At 39.4% G+C, this 27,923-nt stretch overlaps 1 protein-coding gene and 1 long non-coding RNA gene across 2 annotated transcripts in view; both read left to right on the forward strand.

Moving 5' to 3' along the window:
- Positions 1 to 6,103: 6,103 nt before the first annotated feature.
- The window catches only part of LOC137476581 (cytosolic phospholipase A2 epsilon-like), a 33,056-nt gene continuing 11,236 nt past the window's right edge, over positions 6,104 to 27,923 (forward strand). The window contains exons 1-11 of the mRNA XM_068194947.1: positions 6,104 to 6,130; positions 6,567 to 6,602; positions 12,602 to 12,674; positions 16,314 to 16,450; positions 17,159 to 17,290; positions 18,066 to 18,106; positions 24,306 to 24,348; positions 24,804 to 24,867; positions 26,196 to 26,338; positions 26,497 to 26,586; positions 27,301 to 27,338. Coding sequence (XP_068051048.1) covers positions 6,104 to 6,130; positions 6,567 to 6,602; positions 12,602 to 12,674; positions 16,314 to 16,450; positions 17,159 to 17,290; positions 18,066 to 18,106; positions 24,306 to 24,348; positions 24,804 to 24,867; positions 26,196 to 26,338; positions 26,497 to 26,586; positions 27,301 to 27,338 — 824 coding nt within the window. The remainder of the gene's footprint in view (positions 6,131 to 6,566; positions 6,603 to 12,601; positions 12,675 to 16,313; positions 16,451 to 17,158; positions 17,291 to 18,065; positions 18,107 to 24,305; positions 24,349 to 24,803; positions 24,868 to 26,195; positions 26,339 to 26,496; positions 26,587 to 27,300; positions 27,339 to 27,923) is intronic.
- LOC137475762 (uncharacterized) lies at positions 20,463 to 21,510 on the forward strand. Its single transcript, XR_011000068.1, has 3 exons — positions 20,463 to 20,922; positions 21,023 to 21,180; positions 21,266 to 21,510. It is a non-coding gene; the product is annotated as an uncharacterized lncRNA (long non-coding RNA).

The following is a 27,923-nucleotide window of genomic DNA, read 5'->3' on the forward strand; positions in this document are numbered from 1 at the left end:
ATTGAAGTTTGTGGGTTTTATTAACTTCTGTGGACTCAGCTCAGCTAGTGAGTTGTTCTGGGAAAAAGTTACTCTTGCTTTTGATACCAAGAAATCAACTCTTGAGTGAACAATGAGCTTTGTGAATAACTTTCTGAGGAAAGATGAAAGAAAAACTGTCACTTCAACTATGGAAAATGAAAAATGGAAGGAAACTCTGCTTTCAAGGGTACAGGTGACTTGAATGATAACTCAGGAGATAACATTATATGCTGTTACCTCTAAGACAATCCTTTTCTGTGCATCAGTTCATTTAACAGCAGATAACACCAGCAGTGTCTATCAAGTTTTGCTGCAATATGAATCAAACCAGTAAGTCTCCCTTCATAAGAGGAAACTGTTGGCAGTAACCTTTGCGTCTCCTTTTCATAAATCAAAAGTGGTGAAGTGTAACAACTTTCCTTTTCCTCAGATACTGATCTTTCTGTTTCACTAGCTGTCTTATGCAGAAAGCCAGCTTTTCACCTTCTTTCCTTGCCCTTGGTTAGCATAATTTGATGTTATGTGTCACTTGTAAGACTGCAATAGTTTTCTGTGAGTGTAGAAGAAAAGGAAATGTCACTTTGACAGCTCATTAATTAATTTAATTTATTTAATTCAGTTATGCTCATGAATTTATTTTTAAACAATAATGAAATGGAGGTTTAAAAATGTGACTATTTTCTTTTGTAAAGTATTCAGTATTTTCAGTATTTTAAAGATTTTCAAGTTTCATTACTAGAGCTCCAGGAAGAATGAGTATAAGCAGTTCAGTGTGTGTGTGCCTGGTGTATTCTACCCACTGGTTTTTGGTGGTTGCAACACTTGGCGCTGGACCTTCAGCTTTACTCACTCAAGGTGTGGTGATGATGTGTGCTTTTGGCAGCTGATCTGGAAAAATAGGATGGCTTAGAATGAGCTGAGGAAAGACAGTCTGTTTTCAGAAGTCTGGGCCTATTTAGCAAGCCACTGAAAAATCTTAGGTTGCCTAAATGGTCTAGTTTAGCAGCTCAGTGTTTTGACTCAAGTCATTCAGATGCTGATGTTTGTGTTGGGATCTGGCTCCAAGCATCTAACACCGCATAAGACTAATGTTTTAGCTGGGAGAGCCAAGCTTAATGGTCTTGCCTTGATGGCTTGTGAATTTTCTCCAAAACTGACTAATTTTGTTTCTTGTTTGGGGAAGGAAAGATCTTCTATTAAAGACCATTGATGACATTCACATTGCAGCGATACTTCAGAATCTTGCCCATGATGTGACAGTGAAAGGCAGCATGAAAGGACAGGGGAAAAGATATTTGTTTGAATGGCTTGCCAGCTATTAATCAAAAAATAACAAAGGAGACACATTCATTATTACTGGCAGTATTTTTTAAGGATGGTGCTGAAGCTTAGGCTCAGTGACATATCAGCTGGATTTTTCAAAATGATTCAGCATTGATGCAATTGTTCTATTTAAGACCCAGGTAGGTCAGCAGCAAAATTTTTTTTTTTTAACACCTATTTGTGAGCTGTCACACAAGCTCTGCTGAATGTAATGTCAAGATCCTGGAAACAATTAGCTGTGGATCTTTACAGTCTCTATTAGGGCTCAAACATCTCTTAGGCTGACTGCAGATGAAGTTACCCCCTTAATTAGCTGGTAATATGAGGTGACTTCCTGATATTCTGAGAATTGGTTCAGATTGAAATTGGCTCTAGATTTCCCTGTAAAGGTCCTGGGCTATGTGTTTTGCCTAATTATTGGGTAATTAGCTGACACAAGCTGGTGCTGGTATTCCTCAAACCTGTGGTCTTTTGGGGTTAGGGCAGTGAAATAGCTGCTTGAAGAGTGCCTGAAGCGTTGAATGAACCTGGAAAGGTCAGGCAACCTCTGAGTGCTCCTGCAAAGGTAAAGAGAGGTGCTGTTGGATGCTCAGATCTACAGAGCACAGGGAGGGGCAGAGATAAAGGTTTTGAGTTACTGGTTTTTGAGATGAGGATTGCATTTGAAATTCTGTTGCAACAAATCTGAAGGCAGGGTTGCATATATTAACAGATGGGTGAACACTTTACTGATGATTTTTGAATGGTAAAGCAGCCCAATTACTTCATGTGAGTGAGTAGGAGGAGCGAGATTTTTATCTCTCCAAAACATATCAAGGGCATGTGGAGTTGTTTTAAAGCAGTTTCTCAATAGTCTTTTGAAAGCACAAGTCCTCCTTCGTATATGTCATAATCAGAATAGTGTCTCAAGCAAAAATGTAATCCCCCACCCCTCCACGTAGTGTGATCTCTCTCACCAATGACTGAAAGAATATTGTAGAGTTTTGAAGGAGTGGTACACAGAAACATGAAAATAAAATGCTAACATATTAATTATATTAATGTGAATGTTATATATATATATATATATATCTACATGGGGGAATATTTTTGTTTGGGTTTGGGTGTTTCTGTTTGGTTTTTTTATACCAAAGAGCTCCTTAAACTTAGTGTCAGGCCAAAAATTACCAAGTCAAAGTTAAGTTTTTCAGAGTCTGAAATCTGACACCTTGGGATAGGAAAGTGACACTTGTCATCCCTGGTACACCTTGTCTGTGGAGGTTATTGAGTTCAAGTCCTTTGTGTAACTAGACTTGGACTTGAGCTGCCTGCTCTTCTTTGACTGGCAGGATGAGGTCTTCGTAGATTTTGTAGCTTGTGGAAACATACAAAAAGAAGGAAAACAAAGTGAAAGACAATACCCAGGGAAAATCCCCGGCTACAGATTTGACAGTATGTTTGTTAAATTGCTTAATTTGTTAATACTGAGTAATTATTTTCTAATGTGACATCTGGCTATCATTTTTAACACCTCTAGCATGTGCTTTGAATGTTTAACCTTCTTGTTATGTTCAGGGTGTATAAATGATGACCGCTCCCATTGTCATCCCAAAGATGGTACAAGGATACTCTTCTCTTGCAGTAAAATGAAGTCCCCCATTAGTCATACATTTCTGAAGTCCTGGACTATCAGAAGGTGACAAAGTTGTACATAAGGTAATTGTGGAGTATTGAAAGCAGCTGGTATTCCTCCCTGCAACCTATTGCAGTCAGATATACAATTATCTGAATGTCTTGTTGGGGAAACTAGTGTTTGCAGCTGGCCCATTTAGATCAGAATGATATCTTTTCTCCTGCTTGCCTTAATTAATACATAGATGCAAAATCATGTCCGTGTAAATGAGTACTTGAAAGTGCATGATAGCAGAGGAAAATTACATCTTCCTTTTTACTCTCCTTGTTACTGCTCAGAGCTTTAAAGAGACTGTGGAGTGTTCTGTCATCACTTATGCAGTCTCTCTAATCTTGAAAAACCCAAGTAAGAGTGTAAGTAGTATGTATATGACAATCTCTGGCAATTTAAAATTATTAATGTGGAAATGTGATTGCTAAAAAGAGGCAATATATGGCTCTTTAGACTTTGGGTAAATTCAGACATGGATTTGCTTAATGCATGCTTTATGGTTGTCTTTGAAATTGTCCTTGAATTGTGGAAGAACTAATGAAAAATGCAAAAAAACCCAACATGATACATTGATTATCTTGGAAGATTACCTTGGAAGTTGTAATCTTTTTGAAATTATAATCCTAGGGACACATTTCTACTTCTAAAAGTCCAGTGGGACAAACTGCAAATTCATGATTTTTTATTTTAAGCAGGTGGTGTAGTAGACACCAGTGAATAAGCCATCAAGTTTTCTCAGTGCTGACAAGGACTTACGGTCGCAGGTGTTGTGAGTATTCAGTGTTTAGTTCTACCAGGTATTCACTGCATGAATGAGAAAATGTTGAGATCATTATTCTTGCCTGCCATAAAGATTCCAGGTCTTTAAAAGATAATGTATTCCAAAGCCTTCTTGTGTGATGTGGACAGGTAATGGTTAAGGAAGAAAATGCCAGCCAAAAACCTGATGGTGATTATGAGCAGGAGAGGGAGAATTATTTAGTAACATGTTTTGGGAATGACAATGATGACATTGTTTTGAGATGAAGAAAACAGTCTGAACATCAGGGAGCCATTTAGTGGGTAAGATGCACTGACTCTGGAATAATTTAATAAATTGTGAAGTGCTGTCTCATGTATGGATCTTAAAAACAATGTGGGTAAGAGAATGTAGTGACAGGGAGTCTTGTATTGGCTGTGAAACAGCTGGGATGATATAAATGTGTATAGGTGTATATACCTGCTGGTACAACTTGGGCCAGGTGAGCTGGATAGCCTACCCTCTTTCCTTTGATAGAAGAAGTTTTGCAGATGTTTTTAATGAAAATGGATTCTTACTTTAAATTTTAATACTGGAATTATTTATATATATATATATAATTTTAGTACTGGAAATATTTAAATATTCCAGAGAATATTCTTTCAGAAGCTGGAAAGAAATTGTTGTCTGAGAGGGCAAGTAAGTGATTCTCAGCTGTGACTGCTCCACCTGAACTTTTTCCTAAGGATTTAACACAGATATAAAGACAGAGATTACAGGAGCTATTTTGTCTTTGGAGTAGAGATGCACATATTCATTGGAAGTACCTTTTGGTCATTCCTTTAAGGAGCATTTCAGATGCTGTAGATTCACATTTGAGCCATTTTCCTTTGATTCTGAGAAGACAGTGTAAAGTGTGCCTGTGGAGCAAGCAGCTAGCCATAAAATACTTCAGATGGAAACCACCAGAGAAGTACCTCTTATTCTTATTTTGAATAAGATCTTCTGAAGAGGCATCACATGTGTTTATGACACAGACATCGACATAGAAGGAAGCGACTTGTATCTGAAAAGAGGATTTTACTCCAGTGATGTTCCTTGGACAGCACCTCCTTTCTTCCTCTGTGCAGAATTATTTTGATACCAGCCTAGATGGCATAGGGGAGTGCACTTAGGTGGCATCCACTGCAGTTTACAAGGTTGCTTTCTTTGCCTGCATCAAGTGAATTAAACACTAATACAAGTAAGATTGATTAAAAATAATCACTTCAATTTCATGATGCAAGACTGAGTACTTGCTGCCTCCTATCATCATTCAGAGAGGCCAGAGTCTGCTCTTGCATGCTCCAAAATCTACCAGCCTGCACATGCATGCTAGTTTAGGGCTACTCTGATACATTTACAAGGCAGTGAGTCACTGTGCACTGGGGTGTAGAGCAGTCAGGGAACGTTTTGTGCTCTGGAGTTTCTCAGAGTGTGTCTGCTGGGTTCACTGTGAGAGCCAGCACACACAGATCCCTTTGAAGTAAGCTCTAAGGATGGGGGAACTGCTGTGCTCTCTGGGCCCACGCAGGAGAGCACAACGCTCTCTCCTGCCTCACCCTTCCACTCCCAAGTTTCACCTGCTGCTAATAGCTCTTCCCTTCCCTCTTGTTTGATTTAATATCAGACTGAAAGATTTTTGAACATGGATTAACTTTTTTTTCTACACATGCAATAAATATCCAGGCAAAGAATACTCAGCATGTGTTGAGGTTGCTAAATGTAGCACAGAGATGCTCAGAGTAGCTTCGGGGGAGATGGGTGCTCAGTTGTTCAGTTGTGGCACCACAACTGAGTCACCTTGCTGAACTGCAGGACTTACCTGCCTGAACTGTGCTGCTATGGGAACACTGCTACAGGTATTTGAGTTTATGGTTTGGAAACAAGCTGCTGACATCTCTACTACCTTGCAGCATGATGGTGGCAGTGTAGAGATACTCCCAGAGCTGTGATTTAATTAGTCAGAAGCACTTTGCTTGGGGGTTAGAGCTGTTGCATAAATGCAAAACTTTTCATTACCAGTAGTATTTCAAGAGAGCAATACCTGGGCAGAAAGGAGCTTCAGCATCCTCCCCGAACATCACAGTGGGTAGAAAAGGAATTGTTCTTCATTCTGCTGACTCAGTTGAGGTGCTCTAATAGGCTGCAGGAAGCAGGGAGGGGACTGCCTAATGACTGGAAATAATCAGGGGGTGGGGCAGGAGAGCCTTGTCATAAATTCCCTATTCCTCCACGCCTAACCTGCATGAGGAGTTCCTGCCAGCCATACGACTCAGTAACTTTTAACACTGGACTTACATGCACCTGGGGCTGCAATGGGATCAAATTTGAGTACAAGTGAGGTAAGCAAAACATGGAGATAGCAAGTGTAAAGTGGGTAAAATTGTCTGGTGTTCCGGTGAAGTTGATCACAGAGGAGAACGAGTGGTTTGTGTTGTATGGGCAATTAAGAGAAATCGAGTTTGCTGTTCCTCAGGTCCTGTTGCAAGGATGGGTTTCCTAGTCTAGGCTTTTGCAGAACCTCATGGCACACTTGTGTTTTCTAGCCAGATTTTAGGGCTAGCAACATTGTTTTTTGTGCTTCCCTGTAAACAAAAAAAGGAAATAAGAAGCTGGAAGAGAGTTGTGATGGTGGTCAGTAAAGCACCTAATGATGTAGTTAAAAAGCATAGCTCTAAAGGTGTCCTTGAATGTGAGAAGTTTTGACATGTCAGCCTAAAGTAAGCATTTAACATGTAGTTTAGTTTTCTTAACTTTGCCTTGTGTTGTTTTTCCTAGACTTTTACGAGCACCTCAGCACCAGCGGTGAGAACGGTAGGTAGCAATTAGCTGGCCCTTCATTAAATGCTGTCCAGTGCTGAATGTAGATCACCAGAAAAAATTTTAGGAATTCAATGGCTCGGGGGAAAAGTGTGTTGCAAAGTTTACTGAGTGTTGAAAAGCTGAGCTGCGATTTCAGCTCTGTAGATATAATATTGCCGTGGCTTTCCATAAGTTTAAATAGTCTGGCCACTGTTGGTGTCTGCTGCTTACGTGTATCACTTTATCTGGGCTGGTTTGTACTTCAACTATATCAATTTCTAAATTAGTCCCTTCTTTTGTGTTTTGATTTCTTTGGATGAAATATTCCCATTTTCTTACAGTTTATTCCTTTATAAGAAAAACTTCTATGTAAGTCTTCCAGTTGTTCCCAGTGCTCTGGTATTCCTGGTAGCCGTTCTTTGCAGTGTAATGATCTGTCCTCGAGGTTGCAATTCTCTGTGCAGAACAGCATTTGCAGGTAAAACGGTGGAATAAATGTGCCATGTTCAGTGTCATGACAAGCTTGATCTTATCAGCCTAGTAGGAGTGGGAGTAGTGCCTAAACTCCTCTGAAGGCAGAAAAAAAAGCAAAAGGCGTTTTGTAAAGGCTGAATTGGGGATGAATTCTTCGCACAGACAAGTTAAGAATGGCTGGGCAATTAGCAGACATTTATGTTAAGGGGTATTAGCATAAAGGAAACATATCAGATAAGGTCCTAGGAGCCAGTGAATGGGGGCAACGGCACTGGCAGCAGGATGAGGCTGTCCTCTGGCACTTGCAGTGGGTTTGGGGCTGCCACTATCAGTTGCAACTCTCTGGGGATCTCTATGCAAGATGGGCTTTTGCCCCTCATTCAGTGATGTGGGGGGTCCCAGCTTTGCATCCACATGGGGAAATCAGAGTGATATAGACAATCTTTTAAATGGTGGTACATTCTGTTTGCCTTGTGGAGATTTGCTGTTAATCATAGTATCTGATGCGTTTTGTGCCTGAGAGTCACTTATTTTCTCTGTTCAAAGTGAAATGCTATGGCAAAGACTTTGCAGAATTTCTTCAAAAATTGGCTTCTAAAATGATATTTAGGTCTCTGTATACAGCCTTGCAGCCCTAAGAGGTGTGCTAGAATCATAAACATTCTTATTTTAAGTTCTAGCCTGTGTTCAGAAGATCAGTCTGGGATTTTAATCCGTAGTGCTTTTTACGTTGTTTGTAGGTCCTTAGGTGTGAGACCTGTACAATTGCATGGCTTTAGATCGTTACTTTTATCTTCAAGGTATTTAGGGTGGCAGAACTGACCTGAATACAGTACCTACAATTTACAGCAGTACCCAGAGCCCCTTCTTTCTGCCCTGAATCTCCAAGGTTCATTGAGGTAAAATTCAGGAAGGACTTGAACTTTATTCCTTTTTTTTTTCCATGAAAGTTGGTATTTATGATAACTACATAAACCTAGTTGCCTGAGTTGCTTTTTGTTACTCAGTGGCTCAGTCAAGGAAATGAGTTTTCATTGTCAGAATGAGTTTCAGGGCAACTTGATAGGATGTGTGGGATTTCAATTTGAGCACTATATAAATTAAAAGCAAAATGTAAAATAGCTGGTGAGAAAAATTTGTTAGTGCCTTCATGCTGACAGTCAAAAGAGTAACACTTTTCAGACTGAAAAAGACTGGTGTGGTCTTGTGGAAAAAAAAACTTGTTGAACTGTGGGAATACTTGACCTGGTTTCTCAGATTTGGATCCATTCTAACACATGTTCAGCTGTGGAGCTGCAAACAGGAAGAGGGAAAAAAAACCCACATGAAAATTGCAGTCTCTGAAGCCACAGAAGTTTTGCATAGCTCTTGGAAAGAAGCAGCCATTGACTCAATGCTACTCCATTTGTTTTTATTCTGAAACAAACTTGGGGACTTCTACTGACTTAGTAAGACCCAGCTATGAGGTATTTTAAAATGAGTGAAATAAATACAAAATAGCAGTACAAGGAAAAGTGTTTCTTATGCATTTGACTTTGCCTGAGGTGAAATCCTGCCTGCCTTCAAAACGCTTTGAAGTTAAAAGGTGCCACATACCTGACCCAGGTCAGAAGCAAGGCAGTGAGCTGTGTTTTAAAGCCCTGCTACTCTTTCTGACAGGGTGAGTGGTTTCTTTGTTGCTTTTCAGTTTTTAAAGTAGTGATGAGATTTATATGCCTCTTTGATGAGAAAGTTAAGGGAAGAGTGCTTTCCCCCAAATACATACACTCTTTGATAACTGCCTTTTCTCTTGACGTAACTTGGGAATATTGAATGAGTTTCACTCTTTTCTCCTTAAGAAAAAAAATTCTGTGAAAGACTTTTAAGCTTGGAACTTTACTAAAATGGAGCAATTTTAGTGACCAGTTATATAATTCATTCATATGGATGAGCACTCATGTATGTGAACACTCCTACTGACTTCCCTCAGACTAGATATGTGAGGATTGCACAAGTGTGCCACAGGACTTAATTGAATTTTTATCTGACGTAGGACAGTGTGACCAAGTCTTGCATTTGCAACCTCATATATTTAAGTAATTTCAAAAGTGATCATTAAAATGCCTGGCTTGTGTTTCCGGTTTATGAGGTAAGATTCTTGTCTCAGATGAAATAAATATAGAAGCCGAAAGTTGCAGTGTGTGTAATCACTGGCCTCAGAACTCACCCAGCCTGAGATATGGTCATCATCACCTAAAAGGCAAGGATGTGGAAGTCCTTGCCAATTGCTAGGAGATTATCCAGTTTAGGACAAGTTTTTCTGTGTGACTTTGAGTGAGTGGCTGACAGCTAGACTTGGTAACACATTCAGGCACCTGAAAGCTAGGAGTTATAAAGCTGGACTTCCAGGACTCTAGTATGGGAATGCAGTCCACGACCCAAAGTGAAGCACTGAGGATCATTTCCATAAGTTTGGAGAGTAAGACACACCAGAAGGGAATTGTAAGAGCTGAGGAGAGAATTGCATAAATGGTACATCCAGGTAACATGGACAGCTGGGAACAACTTTCATAGTTCCTATCTCCACGTGGCACTTGGCTGCAGGGAGATATCACTATCCACTTGAGATTCACAAAGTAAAGGTCTTGGTGTTTGTCTTCTAAGAGCCAAGCCAAGGATATTCCTTTAAAATGGTGTTAAACCCAGTAATTAATACAATTTCCATGGATTGGGGAACTTCTGCCCAAGTCCATTTTTCTGTAATCAAGGAATGCAAGCCTCCTTCTTTCTGGATAAGAGACATGCTCCACATCTTCTGAAATAACATTTCTGAGGTCAAAACCACTTAAAATTTACCAAAGCAGGGAGAAACATTTATGTTTAGTCCCCAAAGCAGGAACCAAACATAAATGTAAAAATCATGCCAATAGATGTCAGGGATAGACAAGCCATGGCTGCTGGTCCCTGTGTCTAGGAGGGCTTCTCTCTTTTACCCATTACTATTTTATTCATATAGAAACGTAGTTGTAGCACTTCAGCTGTATAGTCTGGGCCTGATAACTTTTGGTTGCTTTTGACTGCAGAGGGTAATCCTTTTCATTTGTTTGTTTGTTTGTTTTTTTCCCCCAAAGAACTTTTTTCTTTCAAGTCTATCCAAGTTATCCTTTGTGGACATGTTTGGAACAACGGAGCAGATAGAGGTGTGATACAGTCTTTGTGACAACTGAAATGTCCCACACCTGACAATCCCAGGGTTTGCAAACTGTGCTCCGTAAACCTGCCCTGAATGAGAGACTGGACAGGTCAGATAACGTAGAACAAATGTGCCCTTGTCGGTGACTGCTCTGACCCTCCTGCTGCTGTCTCCCTGCCCCTCAGCTCTGCGTCATCAGGCCCCTTGTCAACTCAAAGGGAAGTGCAAGATGATAATCTAGGGATAACTCAGGTTATTTCTTGGAGACAGTTGGTGTTCTCTGCTGACTTTTCAGAGGTGCTGAGGTTTTCGTTAGTGAGGACTAGGACCTCCTTCATTACACTGGCTTATTGTCCAATGTCATGTTATGGTCCCAGTTGCTTGACACTCTGGCAAAGCATTGTGAAGCACTTCAGGATAAGTCCTCTGATACTGCTGCAAAGACGTAATTTGGCAAAATTTATAGCCTGTATGAAGGAAATAATAGCAAGATACATTTTATTAGTTAACTTGAGTATATAATTTTTGCTTTTGCTGCTTTATGATTAATACAGGCTCTTCTGATGCCTGCATTAAGCAATAAAGCCCACGTGTTTGTGTTAGGACACTGTATTAACTTTGTGAGGTTATAATATATCTGTGAAAATGAGAGAGAGCTTATGGGTAGAGGTAGAATCACAGAATATTCTGAGTATGAAGGGACCCACAAATTCCATTGAGTCCTGGACCTGCACCATCCCCAGGAATCACACCGTGTGCCTGAGAGCATTGTCCAGACTCCTTTTGAACTCTGTCAGGCCGGTGCTGTGACCACTTCCCTGGGGAGCCTGTTCCAGTGTCCAACAACCCTCTAGAGGAAGAACCTTTTCCTAATATGCAACCTAAACTTCCCCTGATCCAACTTCATTCCATTCCCATGGGTTCTGTCACTGGTTACCACAGAGGAGAGATCAGTGCCTGCCCCTCCTTTTCCCCTCGTGAGGGTGCTGCAGACTATGATGAGGTCTCCCCTTGGTCTCCTCCGGGCTGAACAGACCAAGTGATCTCAGCCACTCCTCATATGACTTCTCCTCAAGATCCTTCACCATCTTTGTTGCCCTCCTTTGGACGCTCTCTAATAGTTTCATGTCTTTCTTGTATTGTGGCTAAATATGCCACAATATGTGCATAAAACTAAAAGTGCCCCCAGCACCTGAGGTGAGCCCACCCCAGTGCAGAGCAGAGCGGGGCAATCCCATCCCTTGCCCAGCTGGCCATGCTATGCCTGATGCCCCCTTTGGCCTTCCTGGCTACCAGGGCACTGCTGGCTCACATCCAGCTTGCCACAGGGCAGGACCCCCACATACCTTTCCTGTGGCACTGCTTTCCAGCATCTTGTTCCCCAGGCTTTATTAGTGTCTTGTTCTCACCAACTGGTACAGATAGAAAGATTAGATAATTTTTTGAGCACATTAAAACCCATTTCTGCTCTAAAACAGAATCAGTAAGTGGAAAACTAAATATCAATTTGAGCAAGTGTTGAGAGAAATGGTATCTGTACATAAATTGGTTTTAAAATGAAAGATGGTGTATATATGAAAGAGGAGATATTATGTGAAAGAGAGTAAGAAGTTAAGCAGTAATCTCAAAGGTGAAATGGGGAAATGGTTAGTTTATAGCCTGAGGAATATGAAGATTCATTAGTATGAGCCATGAAGGTTATGAGTGATTATAGACTTAATATCTCTGAGCTCAAGGTTTCTGATATCTAGTGGGGTTGCGAGTTTGTTCCCAAGATCAAATCTGGGATGATTTTTGTGGCTTTCTGCTGGGGGTCAGAGCTGAAGATGAGAGGTTCACTAGAGTATTCAAGAGAAGTGTCTCATCATTGTCAGCTGCATTTCTATTTTTGGCTATGTGCAGAAGTTTGTGCTGTTGTGGGGGCTTGTGCTGGTGCATGGTGGACAGTTCTACTTTCACAGCTCCTGTGACAGTATTTGGTGTCCCAGAGACAATCTGTTCCACTGCAGGCAGTGGTGTGTGAGAGGTGAGGACACCCATGTGTGTGCTCTAGGGGTCTTTATTGTGATAATAAGGAAGCAATGATAGGAAGACGTGATCTTTATCAAATCAAACTCTTGGCACCTATCATTAAGTGATTTTGAAATATATTACTGCTATTTCAGACCTGAAGAGAGTTCTGTGCCAAAAATCTGTACAGATTTTTCACTGCTCCTCTTGGTTTGATGAATTGCATTATCTCAACCTTGAAAACCTTGTTCTATCTACATCCTTAGAATTTCAGGGTTGCAGTAGTTTGTGACTACAGGCTAGAATAATAATGTCATCTTTTTTCCCTTTTTTCCTTTTCTGAATTTTTGTGCAGGCACCAGTGTCTCCCTTCAACTTGCTCACTGTAAAAATACTAAGAGTGAGGAATGCCCGGAAGGCAGACTTGCGTGAGTACTTCTACTATTGTTGGGTGGTTCTTATAACTTCTAAAGAAAATATTTGGACAATGTTATTGTTCTCAGACTATGTAGGAATAAAAGCATGTATTGCTGTAAGTTTGAAGGGATAATTTATAATACTGAAGCACTGCCTTCTCCTTTTAAATTTAAAGGGGCTGACTCAAGCAAGGTGAAACATTTTATGGGTTTTTTTCATATCTTATTGTGTGAGAATATTTCCTACCCTTCTGACATCAGACTTAACTGTTGATCTGAGATCTGCTCTGGAAACAATGAAAATCCTTGTGTTTTTAAGTAAGAAACCTGAGTATTTCCTACAGAATTTCTGGATGGAAGAAAGGAGAGAACTGGCAATGCAGATGTAAAATCAGCAGTAGCAGGAAAGCCTACGAAAAGAATAGATTTACAAGCAAAAACATTCTATTACTTCTGCAGAATTTGTACATGTCCAGGAAGTGATGATAAAATTCAGTGTGTCTTGGATTTTATTTAACCTACAGAATGGAACCGTTTAAAAGTCAGAAAAAAATTAACGTAGCAATACTCTGAGCAGTTGACAAGAGTTTAAGTGAGGAATAGTGAGGAGAAGTGAAAAAAGGATATCTAGAATAGAGAATTCAAAAGAAAAAGGTGAAATAAAGACAAAGGAAATAAGAAAATACAAGTCTAAAGACCAAAATCTGAAAGATATAAAACAAAGAGAAAAAGTCCACACTATGTTTTCCAAAATCTTGCTGAACATAGCAACATGCCGAACATAAATTCTAGTTAATGTAATCTATATTTTGATATAGATTTTAACTTGTGTGATGGGTAAAGAGTAGAGGGAAAACTTACCAGAGGTTGGATTTGGTGGTTTCTGGCAGGAGGGATGTGGTTAGATCACATGGAAGCTGTGCTTAACCAACAGTATTTTTGAATGACTGATCACAATTAGGGAAGAAATCTCTGCTGCACTTATATGTAGTGTTCTGGGTTACTTAAGCATCTTTCACAATGTAATACTACTGTATTACATTACATGTATTACTGCTTATTTCTCTTTTTCCTTTGGTTCATTAGACAAAGAGAGAACACTTTATAAGGTGTAAAGTTAGGGGTTTCTTAAAGTTCTATTTTTATGTATAGAAGCACACATTCCATGAGCTTATAGTTGTATGCACAACTTTTTATTTATCAAAATCCAAATTTTAAAGTGCCTAAATGGTGTTTTGCACCAACCAAATATGTGATCTAACTAGGCCACCACTGCAATTGCATCCACAAACCCACATGAACAATTGATTGTGCATTTCTGTATTCCTGTACGTCTGTACTGCCTGCTTGTGTTTCATTTCCTTGTGGCTGTCCTTCTCAGAGCAACTTGCTCACAGTCACTCCTTATCACCATGAATCATCAGGTTCTTTTTTGGCTAAACCTGTTGGTATGTCTGCCACACCATATGGCATTCTTACTTGGTGTTCTGGTCTCAAGAGCAGATGAATATCATGTCTTGATCCCCTTGAGGTGCCCTAAATTCAAAACTTGGGCATCCCAAGCATTTGTTTAAAGTGTATCTGGCAGAGATATTTGTAAGCTTTTCAGCAAGAGTATTTTCTTAACAGAAAATTTATTGTCTGAAGAAACTATATTATTGGGAAAAAAACTTGTCCATTTCTTTGTCTGCAGTGGGATGGCTATTTCAGGCAGTGTTTACTTTTTCTGACACATCAATAAAACAAACATTTCAGTTAGTTTTCCTTGAAACCTCAGTATTTTCAACTGTGGGAAAATGTCCCTTTTCTACCTGTGTCTAATAGTAAAACTATGAAGCTTGTTACAATTCTGAGTTAGCATTTATTTCCTTCACTTTAGCTTTCCAATTTTACTGGTTAAATCTTGGCGTTCCCTATGACTATTTATTTCTCTTACGTATATTTTCTCATGATTGGAGGGTTTGTGCTTTATTTGTTTAAGTGAACATTTCTTCTTGTTCATTGACTGCCATGTTCCTGTTTACTTTACTAGTGAAAAATAAAAATACTTTAAAAGTATTCCTCCCTACTGATGTTTCAGAACAAGATAATTTTAATAGATTTGAGTAGAGGCCTGAAAATCTAGACTATGTTTTGGACCCTAACATTGACTGCTTTATGGGATCTTGGGCAAAGCATGGCATCATAGAATGGTTTGGGTTGGAAGGGACCTTAAAACGGCCCCCCTGCCATGAGCAGGGACACCTTCCACTAGATCAGGTTGATCAAAACTCTGTCTGGGGTGGGGGATGGTCTTGAACAGTTCCAAGAAATTTGAGTTTTCTCAGTGTACTTATTTGCATAATCCTTATATTGCTACTGTGAAGTAATCAGAGTGCCTCATCCTCTTTGAAAATGGAAACTGTAGCATTTAATCATCATTAACCATTTGCATTTTCATCTGCTTACATCTGTGCCTCTGCTGAATATCTGATCAGTCACAGCCTTCTGATCAGGTGTGGCTTAGGTCTCTTTCTGGAAATGCTTTCCTTCCCACAGTAACAATCCAGGTTTTGCTGATTGTGATAGCATGGTTAACAACACAATAAAGGCACCGCTTGGCTCGTAGGAAAACCTAAATCCGTGATTGTTATGGAAAGATAAAGAGGAAATACATGAAGTAATTGCTCTTAATGTAATGTAATAACACTGTTACACGTTTCGAGCATGATGCAGGGATTGACTATGAGCTGAATTATTTGGCCTCTTCTGACTCACGAGGCTGCTGTAAGAACCAGGTGACTGGTTGAGCATTGCTGATGTGAAACAGGGAGATTGCATTACAGGTGTGAGAGAAAGGCCATCTGCACCTGTATCATGCTTCTGTTGAGTCTCAGTCCCTGGAGTTCTCCCTCCAGTCCAGTTTGAGGAGTCAGAATATAGGAGAAGCTGATTTCTTCATTGGACTCATGGCTTCCCTCCCCAAACATGAGTGGTAGCAGCATCTTTCCAGTCTGCAGGCAGAGTAGTAGGAAGGAATTGAACTCACAGTAATTTAATTACAGTGATGAAATGGATTTTGTTTTCTGATAGAACTGCTGAGAGCCACACAACTTGTAAAAGCTTTGTCAAATATATGAATGAATAAGTAATAGGCACATTCTGATTTGTGATAAAGAAATCAAAATTTTCAGCTTTGATGAGAGAACGCCTTTCATCAAAAAAATCTGTCCTTCAGTTAAGCTAGCATGTTAATAAAGGCTTTCATTAAGCTAAGGTACAAAATCTGGGGAAGAAATTATAGAAACCAAGTCTCTCTATTGCCCAGATTGAAAGTTGTGAGGTGCGTTGCCTGTGCCAGCCATTTGGATAATCATGAAGATAAAGCTAAATGCAACATGTACTGTCTATGGAGGGATAGTGCAATTTCAAGTATAAAGTAACATTAAAAAAAAAGAAAAGTATGTCTGACTAAGAGTGAAAAGGTGGAAATGGCATTGCAAATATGTGAGGATATCGATTTTCCTGTTAGTGCTTCATTGTATTATTTACACATAATCCTGTATATTTTAGCAAGAAAGCCCCAGCTGTGCTATCTTTGTCTTATTAGGCACTGTGCAGGAATTCTTTCTCAGGATATATTTTAACTGTGCTCATCTTCTCCTTGTACAGTCACCCTTTCAGATTGCTATGTGACACTGTGGCTGCCTACTGCCTCAGCGGAGAAGGTTCGGACCAGGACCATCAGGAACAGCAAAAACCCCGTCTGGAATGAAGCTTTCTGCTACAAGATTGACCGCCGTGTCAAGGTAACCGACATCAATTCTTTTCATCATTTGGTGTCTGCAGTTAGTCATTAGATTACACAGAACTGCAGTAAACCAATACATGCATAGCTAGTTCCAAACACAGAAGATGTTAAAGATTCCTCAGGAAAAAAAACCAAAACCCTGTTGCTTACATTCTCCTTTGTGTTGTTCCATTCCCCTTATTTATAACTTTAAACATTTACTATACTGCAGTAAGAAGGAAGTAAATGCTGTTCAGAATACAGCCTTACTATTCTATCTCCAATCTTGACATAAGCAAAATCCAAGAAAAAGATTACATAAAAATAATATAAAAATCACTCAGCTCTAGATATTTTGAAAATCCTTTAAGCTATCTTAATGCACCTGTGACTGTTTTATACACTTAGAACCAAAGGCCATAAAATAAATGTAGAAACATTTAATGCAATTATTATCACAAACTCATGAATGTTCTGCATGACCAATTTGTCTTGTCTGCCCGAGGAAATGAAACAAGATTGTTTCTTTTTTGTATGAAGAGTTATCAGTAATCTGACATCTAATAAACCCAAGTCTCTCTCCTTTTTCTCTTTCCTTTTCTTCTTTTTTCTCCTTCCCATAAAACTGGAGGAGCAAGGAAAGAAAACATAGTCTGGAGATTTTCTTGCCTTATGGAGCTCTTAGATGTAGTATTAACTCCATTATGTTCTTAACCTCTTTGTGCAGAACGTGCTGGAGCTGAAGGTCTGTGATGAAGACACGGTCACCAGGGATGATGAACTCTGCACCGTTCTCTTTGACATAGATAAGCTCACTGTGGGACGTACTGTCCGTGTGAAGTTTCAGCTGAATCCACAGGTGAGCAATGGAATTGGTGAGAACAAAAGTAAATTCTCTCCTTCCATCTCAACAGATCCTTTTACAGTGTTTCATTTTAGGAAACATCTGTTTAAACTATATTTTGCTGCAATTCTAAGAAAGACTTCAATGAGTGCTTCTTGCTAGCTTTTGTTTAGAACAAATATCTATGCTGAAAATATAGGCTGGAACCAGCTACAACTAGTTATCCAGTCTTCAATCTCAATATTTCTGGGATGTTTGTTGGCTCTTGGTGTAAATTCTGAATTTTCAGCCCCTATAACTGCAATGGTATTAAAGAGGCTAATTCTTTTTGTGTTGGGAATTAAAATCTGAGCAAATGGCTGTTTCAGCAGAACAGCAGTTCTTAAGCATGAAGATCACAGAATCGCAAGGTTGGAAGAGACTTTCAAGATCGTTGAGTCCAACCTGTTCCCTGACACCTCAACTAAACCGTCGCACCAAGTGCCACATCAGTTTTTTTTAAACACATCCAGGGATGGTGACTCCACCACCTCCCCGGGCAGACCATTCCAATAATTTATCACCCTTTGCGTGCTTATAAAGCATTTATTCAAAAAATTAATTTTAGCAACTGCTTTTTCAATATCTAAAAATTGAGTATTTTCAGTCAAAACTACAGTTTTCTTATATTCTGGGAATTTTCCTAAATTCTGTTCTAAATGCATATTTTAAAAATTGTATGTAACTGGTATGATGAAAGCTGTGAAGAAAAATAAGTAAACAGTCTTTTTTTTTTATCTCCTCTCTTCAGGCACGTGAGGAGCTGGAGGTGGAGTTCACATTGCAAAACACGTGAGTAGAATCCAAAATTCTTAATAAAGTGTTATATTCAGTATAAAAATAGTTTGAAAATCTGGTTCATATGTGATCGTGCTTCTTAAACCTGCAGTCTCTAAGAGCAGCAGCTAGATGTTTTCATTCAAGTACAGTAAAATGGAATTTTTGAATGCATACTTTTAGATTTCAAATATCTGAAATGTGATTTTTTTTTCCCCCTGTTTGAATTCTGCCTCTTGGGCAGCGACTTCTTCCTGTTCCCTTTTTTCTCATTGAGTCAATGAGATACACAAGGAAGTATGAGGACAATGACAATATTCAAGAAGTTTTGACCCTTAGGAGTGCCAAGCCTAAATGCCCTAATTACCCCCATGTTGGGGAATCTGGTTTTTCAAATCCGCAACCTTATAAAATGCACTTCCATAAGCTGATCTGTTCAATTCACCTGGCTACACATGGGAAGCTGGGGTAGAGATAGGAACCAAATATTCTGCATTAAAGTAAGGTCCAAACACTACTGTGGGAGTCTGAGGACTGAGGAACCAGGAAAGCTGGAGGGTCAGTAGTAGCTTCACTTAGTAGGCTTGAAAGACTTTGGTGGAGTTTCACTATTTAGAGGATGTACTTAGAGAAGGTACTGCTCTTAGATGGTACTGCTGGAACCTTCTCAAGCCATTTGGGGCACTTCAGGAGGTCTAGCAGGATAATACTTGGGTGGATACTTTGAATTCCTGACAGCAGGGGAAATAATAACGTGCTGGAGAAAGGACAATAGCTCAGTATTGAGAACGGCAAAGGAAAGATCTTAGTGTTTACACACAAAAAAGCTATCAGAGCTGAAAAGAGTCTCAAAATCTCTCTTTACAACTCATGGAGATTCATGAGGGTGGATTGTTTGTTGTTTACTGTGCACCAGAACTGGCAAAAGGCCCAGCAATATCAAGACAAACAGTGCCTGTCACATCGCAGGAGTGTCACAACATCAGTCATGGCAATAGGGAAGCTCCAGTAGGCATCCCAAATACCCTGTCTAGGATCTTCCTTCTTTTGCAAGTTACAGGATGGGTTATAGAGTTAGTACAGAGAATCACACACTTGATAATCCTGTCATTAATGGGGGAGGTCCAAGTAGGTTGTCTGGCTTGGATGTTGTGCACAAGTGGGTTTATGTATGGGAGCAGAGGCTGGGGCTTGTCTTGGAGTATGTATTTACTCTGTGGCAAACTCTTCTGTCTGACCTTGCAGCTGATTGCCTTTTCCTGGAGTTGTATTCAATAAAGTCAGAAATGGGACAATTTTTACAAGTGATGCCTGAGTAGGAATTTTACTGATTGGAAGATGATGGTTGGAAGTGTACCATTAAAAATGATCCTCTGCAGTCTCAAGGGAGAGGGTTTAAAAAGCATGACAGTCATGGCTCAGTTGCTTCAGCAAGAAGGCATCTGATTTACTACTTTTCATTCATAGTGTGGTTCCTGAGTGACCAGTGTAAGAGTTGTGGCCTGAAGAGCTCCACATGCAAAGGCAAGAAGGTGCTACATTAGAAGTGAGGGAATGTCCCTGTGAGGTCACAGTAGGACTGAGAAAATGGGCTTCATGCCAGAAGGCAGATAGACCTTTCCCCTACTATCCTCATTCACATTTCTTGCATTTGTGTGGTGGTCATTGCTGTTCTGCCCATAAGCTGAGTATGGAATAAAGGTCTAAGCACATCTGGACTGATTAAATAAGGGGTCTTGGTAGACTATTGAGTGGGTGGTTTTTTCCCTTCACTTTGGAATGTGTGATGTCAGGAGTAATTAATGAAGGGATTTGTCCACTAAAATTGTAGACAGTGGATTGCATAGATAAACCAGAGAGCCCTGGAAAGGTCTGAACAACTGAAGTAGCTGAAACGGCTCACCAGAAAGCTATGGACTCAAACCAACCTCTTCTGTGTTGAACAAGCTCAACAGGTTTTGCCAAGATTTTTTGTCAGTGCTGGATGGGAGAAGTGTTGACAGAGATTAGAGATAATTTTCAGTGGGAGAGAGCCCTCTGATAACAAGGAGTACAACTAAACATGTGGGACAGTTTCTAGAAATCCTATATTGTGATGGGAACAATGAGAACGTACTTTTGGGGGGGTAATATGGCAATTTATTTCTGAAATTAATAGCTATTTTCACCATCAATTTTTCCTGATGCTCTTTATCCACAGTTTTTAATTTTTTCCCCATCTTCATTCTAGATTTTACTAATTGCAAGGTTTATTACATTAGCTTGTTTTTTCTTTCCAGCATTTCAGATTAATAATACCTCACATGAAGTGTAACCCTAGGCCAAGAATGTTTCCTGGGTTGCACCTATGATAGTGGCTGTGCTACTCCTATTTTTGTTTGCCTATAATCTCACTGCAAAGGTTGTGTTTTGTGTTACTTTTACCAAAAAAGAACATTATAAAAATTACCTCATGTTACATTAGAGGGCTGTTTAATAATTTGTTCCTGCATCCACTCCTGTTATATTTTATTTAAAATGGAAGAAAAGCTTCATTTTGTTAATGGGTTTCCACAACAGGAAGATGAACACCCTTTCTAGTTTTGCCTCACCCTTATGCCACTGCCGCAGTACCAGCAAACGCTCGTGTCTCTGCTGCAGAGTGGCAGGCACTGAGGGCCAGATGTTTGATCCTAACAACACAGAGAGGAAGGCATGCTCCTTCCTCCAAGTGCCTTTTCACCAGCAACCAAGCCAAGGGATTGCAAGTGCCTGCCCATTGTTTTCTGGGCCCATTACACGAGCCCAGCTGGCGTGAGAGCTGCCGCACTTGGGCAGCAGTGACAGAAAAGGTAAGGCCATTGTACACAGGCTGCTGGTTCATGTGCCGTAGTGCTTTTTGTGCTGCTCTCTGGTGATTATCAGTGGTAACCTGGGCTTTCTCCCTGGCAGGGTGCAGCATCAGAACGAGCCCATCCGCGTTGCTACAGGGACGGGGTCCCGCTGGAGCAGGTGGCTGCGCTCGCTCAACATCCCCCTCCCCTCCGACTTCTACTGAAGGCCACGCCTGGCACTGAGGGGCCACAGAGAGGCTTCTGGTGAACTGCAAGGTGATTTGAGTTTCCAAGGGAAGGTCTAAGAGCCCCAGGGTGTTTGCTGTCCCTGCTGATCTTTTTGGCATCTTTTATCTTCCAGATGTCTCAAGTTGAGGAAGTGCATCTCTAACAACTCTTACAAGAATGAAGGACCACTCTTGCACAACCTTTCATCTCCGTTCCCTCTCCCCTTTTTTTTTTCAAATGTGAAAGACTATGTTTAAAACAAAGCCCAATTAACACAAATAAATGTAAATAGGTGTACAAAAAGCTGTATAAAAGTTAAATATTAATTATTGAAATATGGCAAAAGCAGAATTTTTAGAAAATAAAAGTCTTTTTTTTCTTTCTGTAGTTCTGCTGTGTTATTTTGAGAAATCCTCCTCATGTGAAGGGGAAACCAGCACATCATGCAAGCCATTTGGCTTTGGCACTGCTGAGATACCCTCAGGCCGAGTCTCCATTAGCTGGGGGCCAAATATACTGTTTGTATTTATGTGTGGAGGAGCAATGAAGGCAGAAGTTTTATGTTGAGAAAGAATCTTTGAGGTGAATACAGCTTTCTTACTGAAACAGTACTATCCCCCGTGCTTCTCCTGGGCTGTCAGAAAGCTCAGAAAAGTAGCCTGCATTATTATGGAAGCTACTAAAGGAAGGGAAAACTGGATCTGACATGAAAGATTTCAAGTTTTTTAGACAGGTATCAAAAATCCAGATTCTCTGGTGAAATGGAGCATAGTAGCCTCTTCTAAATGAGAACTGCAATATAAGAATCTGTGTGACTGTAAGTTCCTGTTCAAAATTACCCATTCCATTGTAAGTCAGTCATAATCCAAAAATGAGAAGGCAGAAGCTTGATGTATACCAGGTGTTGGGAAATGATCCCTGGACTTATAGAGTCCACTGCAGCCTTAGGCATTCCTGCAACAGACTTTTCGTGAAGAAGGATGCCCAGAGTCTCTGTTTTTGTCTTTCCCTGCTACAGGCCATAATATACTCCCAATTCTCCTAGTGAATCTGAGGTCTGCAATAAAAAAAGCCCACAAATCACAAACTGTGATGGAGAAGATAACAGGAGCATAACTCTGTGTGATGAGAGCTGTCTAATAGCAGGTTGGTTTTCAGAGAAATTACTAGCTAATCCCAACTAATGGAACTTATTCAGTGCTCCAAAGGTAGGCACAATATTCAAAGATCCCTGACAACCTGAGCTCTTCTGCACCCAGCTCAGCTGTGTTTTTAGCCACAGCTGATTTCCTAAGATTCAGAGAGAGATGAGTGCCCTTTCTCTTCTTAAAACAAAGGTGTGGGCACCAGGTTAGAAAAAAAATAAGGCATCTGACATGCTGTGGCTAGTAGAAGCCTTGAAATTTGGGATATAGAAGTTAAAATAGCAGTGTGGGGAGTAACTAACAAGTGACAGCAGCTGGGCTTCCTTACAGTGGTGGCAGCAGAGGTGACATCCCAATAGAGACATCTCAGCCATTGGTCCTTCATGACTGAGGTGTCCAGGCTCTTCCCAGGGGTCTTCCAAGCTCTGCTCTGTTCTGTACAACAATGCAGGTTCTCCCACGCTGTTTGAAGGTCAGGGTTTTCCTTGGACCTCCTAACTTTGAACCTAACTTGACACTTTGCTGATACCAGCAACTCAAATAATACTACACATTACTGGATGTTTACCTCCATGAATGGATCTCTTTACCTGTCTTTGCTCTTTCATTTCACCAGGCTAGGCTGGCTGAAGTCTTCTAATATCTATCATGCTGTTTCTTGCTTTACTTGATGTATTAATGAGTTATTTGAGGATGATGACACCATATGTCATGTAATGTTACAAGTATTTGACTACAAAATAATAATTATGTACAAAAATATGTGTCTGAAACAAAACTGGAGTGGTGCTTGTACACATTTACCTGTATGCAGATGGAAACACTTGAGTATATTTTTACCAATTCCTGACCTATGTTCTTTGAACTCTTTAGAGATACATTTCCAAAAAAATTACAGAATTTTAAAGTTTATAGCTGGGAGGTTTTGATCAGAGGTGTTTGCTTGAGTTTTGTTGTTGATGTTTTCTTATAATGGAAAGTTTTTCCAGAATGTTCTGCACTGTATTTAGCTTGTTCATATTTTTCTCTTAAAGGAAAATACTGACTTGGAAACAAAACTTCAAACTGTTTATGAGCTTTGCAATTTTGAGTAAATGCTATCCTGTGTGTTTATTCTGAAATCTAATTGTTGTGGTAAATTTTCACTTAGAGTTGATAAAAACAATGTCATTCATCTGATTTTAAAGGAATTGTATTGTTTAGTTTCAGCTGAGATAAAATATATACATCAAGTACAGAACTATATGATGAGACCTCAAAATGTGTAATCCATGGCTTGCAAAGTCTTGAATAAACAGCTCATATTCTCTGCAGCAGGTTGGGAAGTCAGTGCTCAGTCCTTGACAAGTTACATACATATGTATGTATTCACTTTGGAGTAATCTCAGTTCTTGAGACATTATATGAATTTACATCTGTTATTTAATGATATGGTAAATTATGAGATGTCCTTAATGAGACACTGTCTGATTTTTCTGATGGAAAAATATTTTAGAATGTAGAAGTTGTTGGCTGCAGTATATGAATTCACCCTGCCCCTAGATGTAGAAACACATCTATACATAGTGACCTATTGCAGTCTCATGTGTGATTTGCAGTCACTTCATAGAAGTAAGTACAATTTTTCCTTCCATTAGGCTATTTTTTTTATAAATTGTGGAAAGCTAGGCAGTTGTATTAATTTTTGAAGTACAAAAACTTGGGTAAAACTGTGTAATGCTCAAAAGAATCAGCTGCAGCTGTCCTCAAAATCAATGTCTCATACCAGTATTACTGCATGGTTTACTGAAGCAAATGTGTAAGACCACAGGAGTATAAATCCAGCTTCATATTCTATCATGAGTGGATGGAAAAAACGGCAACTCAGCTCATCATCTAATCCTAAGCTTTAAAGTATTTTTGAGTGAGAATGTTAAAATCAGAAATGTCAAAGGTCATGTAAGAACTGATGTGTTAACCATAGACTTAAATATTTGTCTGAGTTTTCCCACCCATGACATTATCGTCCTCTTTTTTTTTTTTTCCCAGTCTGGACTTTCCTGATGGCATTATTACAAATGGAGTACTAGTGGTAAAGTACATATTTATTATGATCTTTCTTGTATCTGAATAACAAGTGTTCATGTTTTTAACTTTGGAAACTTTGAGTTGTGTCCCAAACCCAGTACTGCCACCTACTTTCTCCTATAAATGATAGGCTCAGAACTATCAGGAGTTAATTAAGAAAGTGTTACAATGCTCATAAAAACAGTCCCATATGTTAATACACTCATTATTTTGAATAGGGCTCATCTTCTTGGCTTAATTGTCTCTCCAAGTTCAAGCAGCTCATGAGTTGTTCCTCTTCATTTCAGTTTTGGAAAGAAATACTGTATCACTACTGGCCTCGTGTTATCTGAAGTCATAGTAATAGATAATGATTGTCTTGCTCATTGATCAACCAGAGGGGTTGGTTGGGAACAGTATGAATCACTTGCAATGACATTTACCCTTCTCTCAATCATCATTCATCCTCTCTTGCTGCAGGCACGTGAGGTTTCCTGTTTGGAGGTTAGAGTGGATACAGGGAAGCTGAAGCAGCAATCCACAAGTGAGGTTATTGCTTCATTAGCCTACTGTTCTTGTGTTGTGATTCAGTCATTGTAACAGATGTTGAAAAAAAGTAATAATCTGTTGTGCACATTGTTCTGTGTCATATAGTACTTAGTTTTGCCATGCCCCACCTTGCAGAAAGATTGTATCTGTCGAAATTCAAGTTTGTCAAGAGCTTAGTTATGAGGCAAATCTTAAACTGATGCAAAAATAGACCCACGTATACTAGACTGAGAAACTTGGAAAAATGAGGTTCATTCTCTTTGTTTATTGTTTGTTCAAAACAATTTTTTCTAACTAAGTAGGATCTTTTAAAATTATCTTATAACTAATATGTAGAAATCTTATCCCATGTGTTTGATTTGGATTTGAGTATGTGCAAAGTTTGTGCATATTTAGGGTTCCGAAGGAGACTTTTTTTTGGTTCCTTAATAAAAATAATAAATCTAAGTTTAAATGCAAAGTTGTATCAAAGGGGTCTTCTCAAATTGCAGGGAAGCCCTCTGCTACCATCAAATCACCAAAACAGTACTTTGTCTATAAAATATAGCTCTAAAAAATACAGCAGGGTTGGTCACTATTTTTAAAATTTATTTAAATGAACAATAGCTTGTGTAATGCTGCTCCTGGGGCAAATCTCAAAGACTCATGACTGTTCTGAGTTAATTTGTGAATGGAAAATTGACTTCTATGAAGAAAACGGTAGCAATGACTGAGTTGCATTACTGGAAGTTTCAGACTGAGATGTAACATGGGGAGGAAAGGTTGACATAAAATTATGTGTGTCTTGGCTGTGATCTTGCAGGAGAACAGCATATGATCTCTCTGTAAACATAAAGGCTTTTCTGTACAAGAAACACAGCCTGCAGGTTGTTTCAGTTATGGTGATGTGGGGGCACATGCCAAGTAGTCTGATTGAGTTTTGGGTTTATATAATTATTTGTTAGGCTTAATATTACAAAATGTATACTATGAACCAGAACAGACTGACATCAAATGACTTTTAGGCAACATGAATAATCCAAAATGCCTTTAAACTGACACTCCTCTAAATCCAAATCTTGGTTTAATTTATTCATGGAAAGCATCTGACAAATAGCAAGCTATAGTATTTTAAAAAATCTGTGAATTCTGTACATTGATTATTTATATAGATTCACCAAGATATTTTAGATAGTTTTCAGCTTATTTTTGCCACCTGAAGTTGACTTAATCATTGTGGTGTAAGAAAAATTCAACAAAAAGTGAAGGTTGGGTTTTTAAATTAGTTATTTGTGTTTGCTTGTAATAACTAAAATTCTGCTTGTTCCTTGCCTCTCTGTTTAGACCCAGAGCTTACATTTACAGTGAAAGGTTCACATGAAGGAAGCCAGAAGATTTTGCTGGACTCTGGCCCCAGCCTTCATATAATCATATTTCACTGCATCATAAATGACCAGACAAGGCTGGATGTCATAGTACCAGAAGAGGTAAGTTCTCCTTCTGCCTGTTATTATTAACTCAAATGAAATTAGAATGAGAAATTAACAAAACCAACAAACTGAACTACTGTTCTGAGTGGAGAAGTTCTAGAGATGATAAACCTTTAATGTGTTCAAACCCAATTGCTTTTTTACATTTTTTTCAGCTGGCTGGTGGAAATGAAACAGAGAAATCTGGGGTCCTTTCTTTCCCCCTGAATTCACTCCCTTTGCAGAAAGAAGTAATACTAGAAGAGGTGAGTGCTGTGAACCTTTTGAAATACGTATTTTAAAATGTGCTTAATATTGTCCTGATAGAAATAAACTTACCATGTAAACAAAATCACTGTATAAAATTGTACAGATATTCATTAGAAATGTTAAAAAAAATTAAGGTTGCCGTATTCAACTTTAGGGAAGAACATGTTAACAATTATTTTAATAATACAACAGTCATTGCAAACTTGCATCCTAGAGTTAGAATTAAGTGGTTTCAAGGAACAAGAAATGACTGTAAAATGCACATCCATTCAAAACCACTTTGTTTTTTTAATATATTGGGGTGATACTGATTAAGAACTGAAAAAAGACCCATCCAGATTATGGGCTTAATTCAGATTTTAGTTTGTTTAAATATTGATACTGGGGGTGCTTTGGGTGTATTAAAAAAAAATAATAAGGTAACTTTTCTTATTCTTGTTGTCCCTCCTAAATGTGCAAACTAGGAAGTGTTGTAAGCATGCAAGCTTGTGGCACACTACCCGTCCCAAACACACAGGGTTATTAGAGAAGAGAAAATTTGATTCCAGGGCAGGGAGTGAGGCTTTGGTTAATTGTATAAAAATAATGTCCTTAGCCAAATAATTTATTATTTGAGGACTAGCTCCCTTAGTCTGAGTGTCGCCTGAGCTTGAAGGAGAGAAATGTTTTAAAATTTGGTAGTAATTACCCTTACCTTTCTCATTTTCCAGGATAATTCATTTCACTTGTGCTTGACAGCAAGAAAATGGTAAGATAGCCTCTTTTTGTCCTGTCACCCAGGACTACTGTAAACTGGTTATGTAGGCTTTTTCTGTGATAGGAGCAGAGATGAGCACGTACTGCATGAGTGCTGTGTGCTGTGCTCTCGTGGTGCCTGAGGTAAGTGCAAGTCTGCTGCACTTACAGCATTGTGCAGTTCAGCAGGAGTCTGTGAGCCTTCATTCAAAGTAAATTAGTTGGCTTTATGCCTGTTGTTCTCACACATGAATAAAACTGTACTATTCACATATTATTTTATTCCCCATTTATGCAAATTGTCAGAGCTGCACAAGCACTGATACAACCTCTATCAGTCTTTAACTTTGCCCAATCACCAAAACAAACATAGGGCAGCCTGCCTTCTGCCCCTTCTGCTTCACTGAGCAGAATGGGAGCTGAGACCTGACCAGCTGCACCTCTGCCAACCCACTTGCAGGGACAGAATTGCACCAGTGATAGGTAAAATTGAAGACAGTGACATTTTATGGTAGAGCTGAAAACTGCCTGTGGTTCACAGCACCCCCACTATGGGATGATTTACAGAAGGAAAGCAGGGTGGATTTTCACAGCACGA

Source organism: Anomalospiza imberbis, chromosome 6 (assembly GCF_031753505.1).
Source record: "Anomalospiza imberbis isolate Cuckoo-Finch-1a 21T00152 chromosome 6, ASM3175350v1, whole genome shotgun sequence".
NCBI lineage: Eukaryota > Metazoa > Chordata > Aves > Passeriformes > Viduidae > Anomalospiza > Anomalospiza imberbis.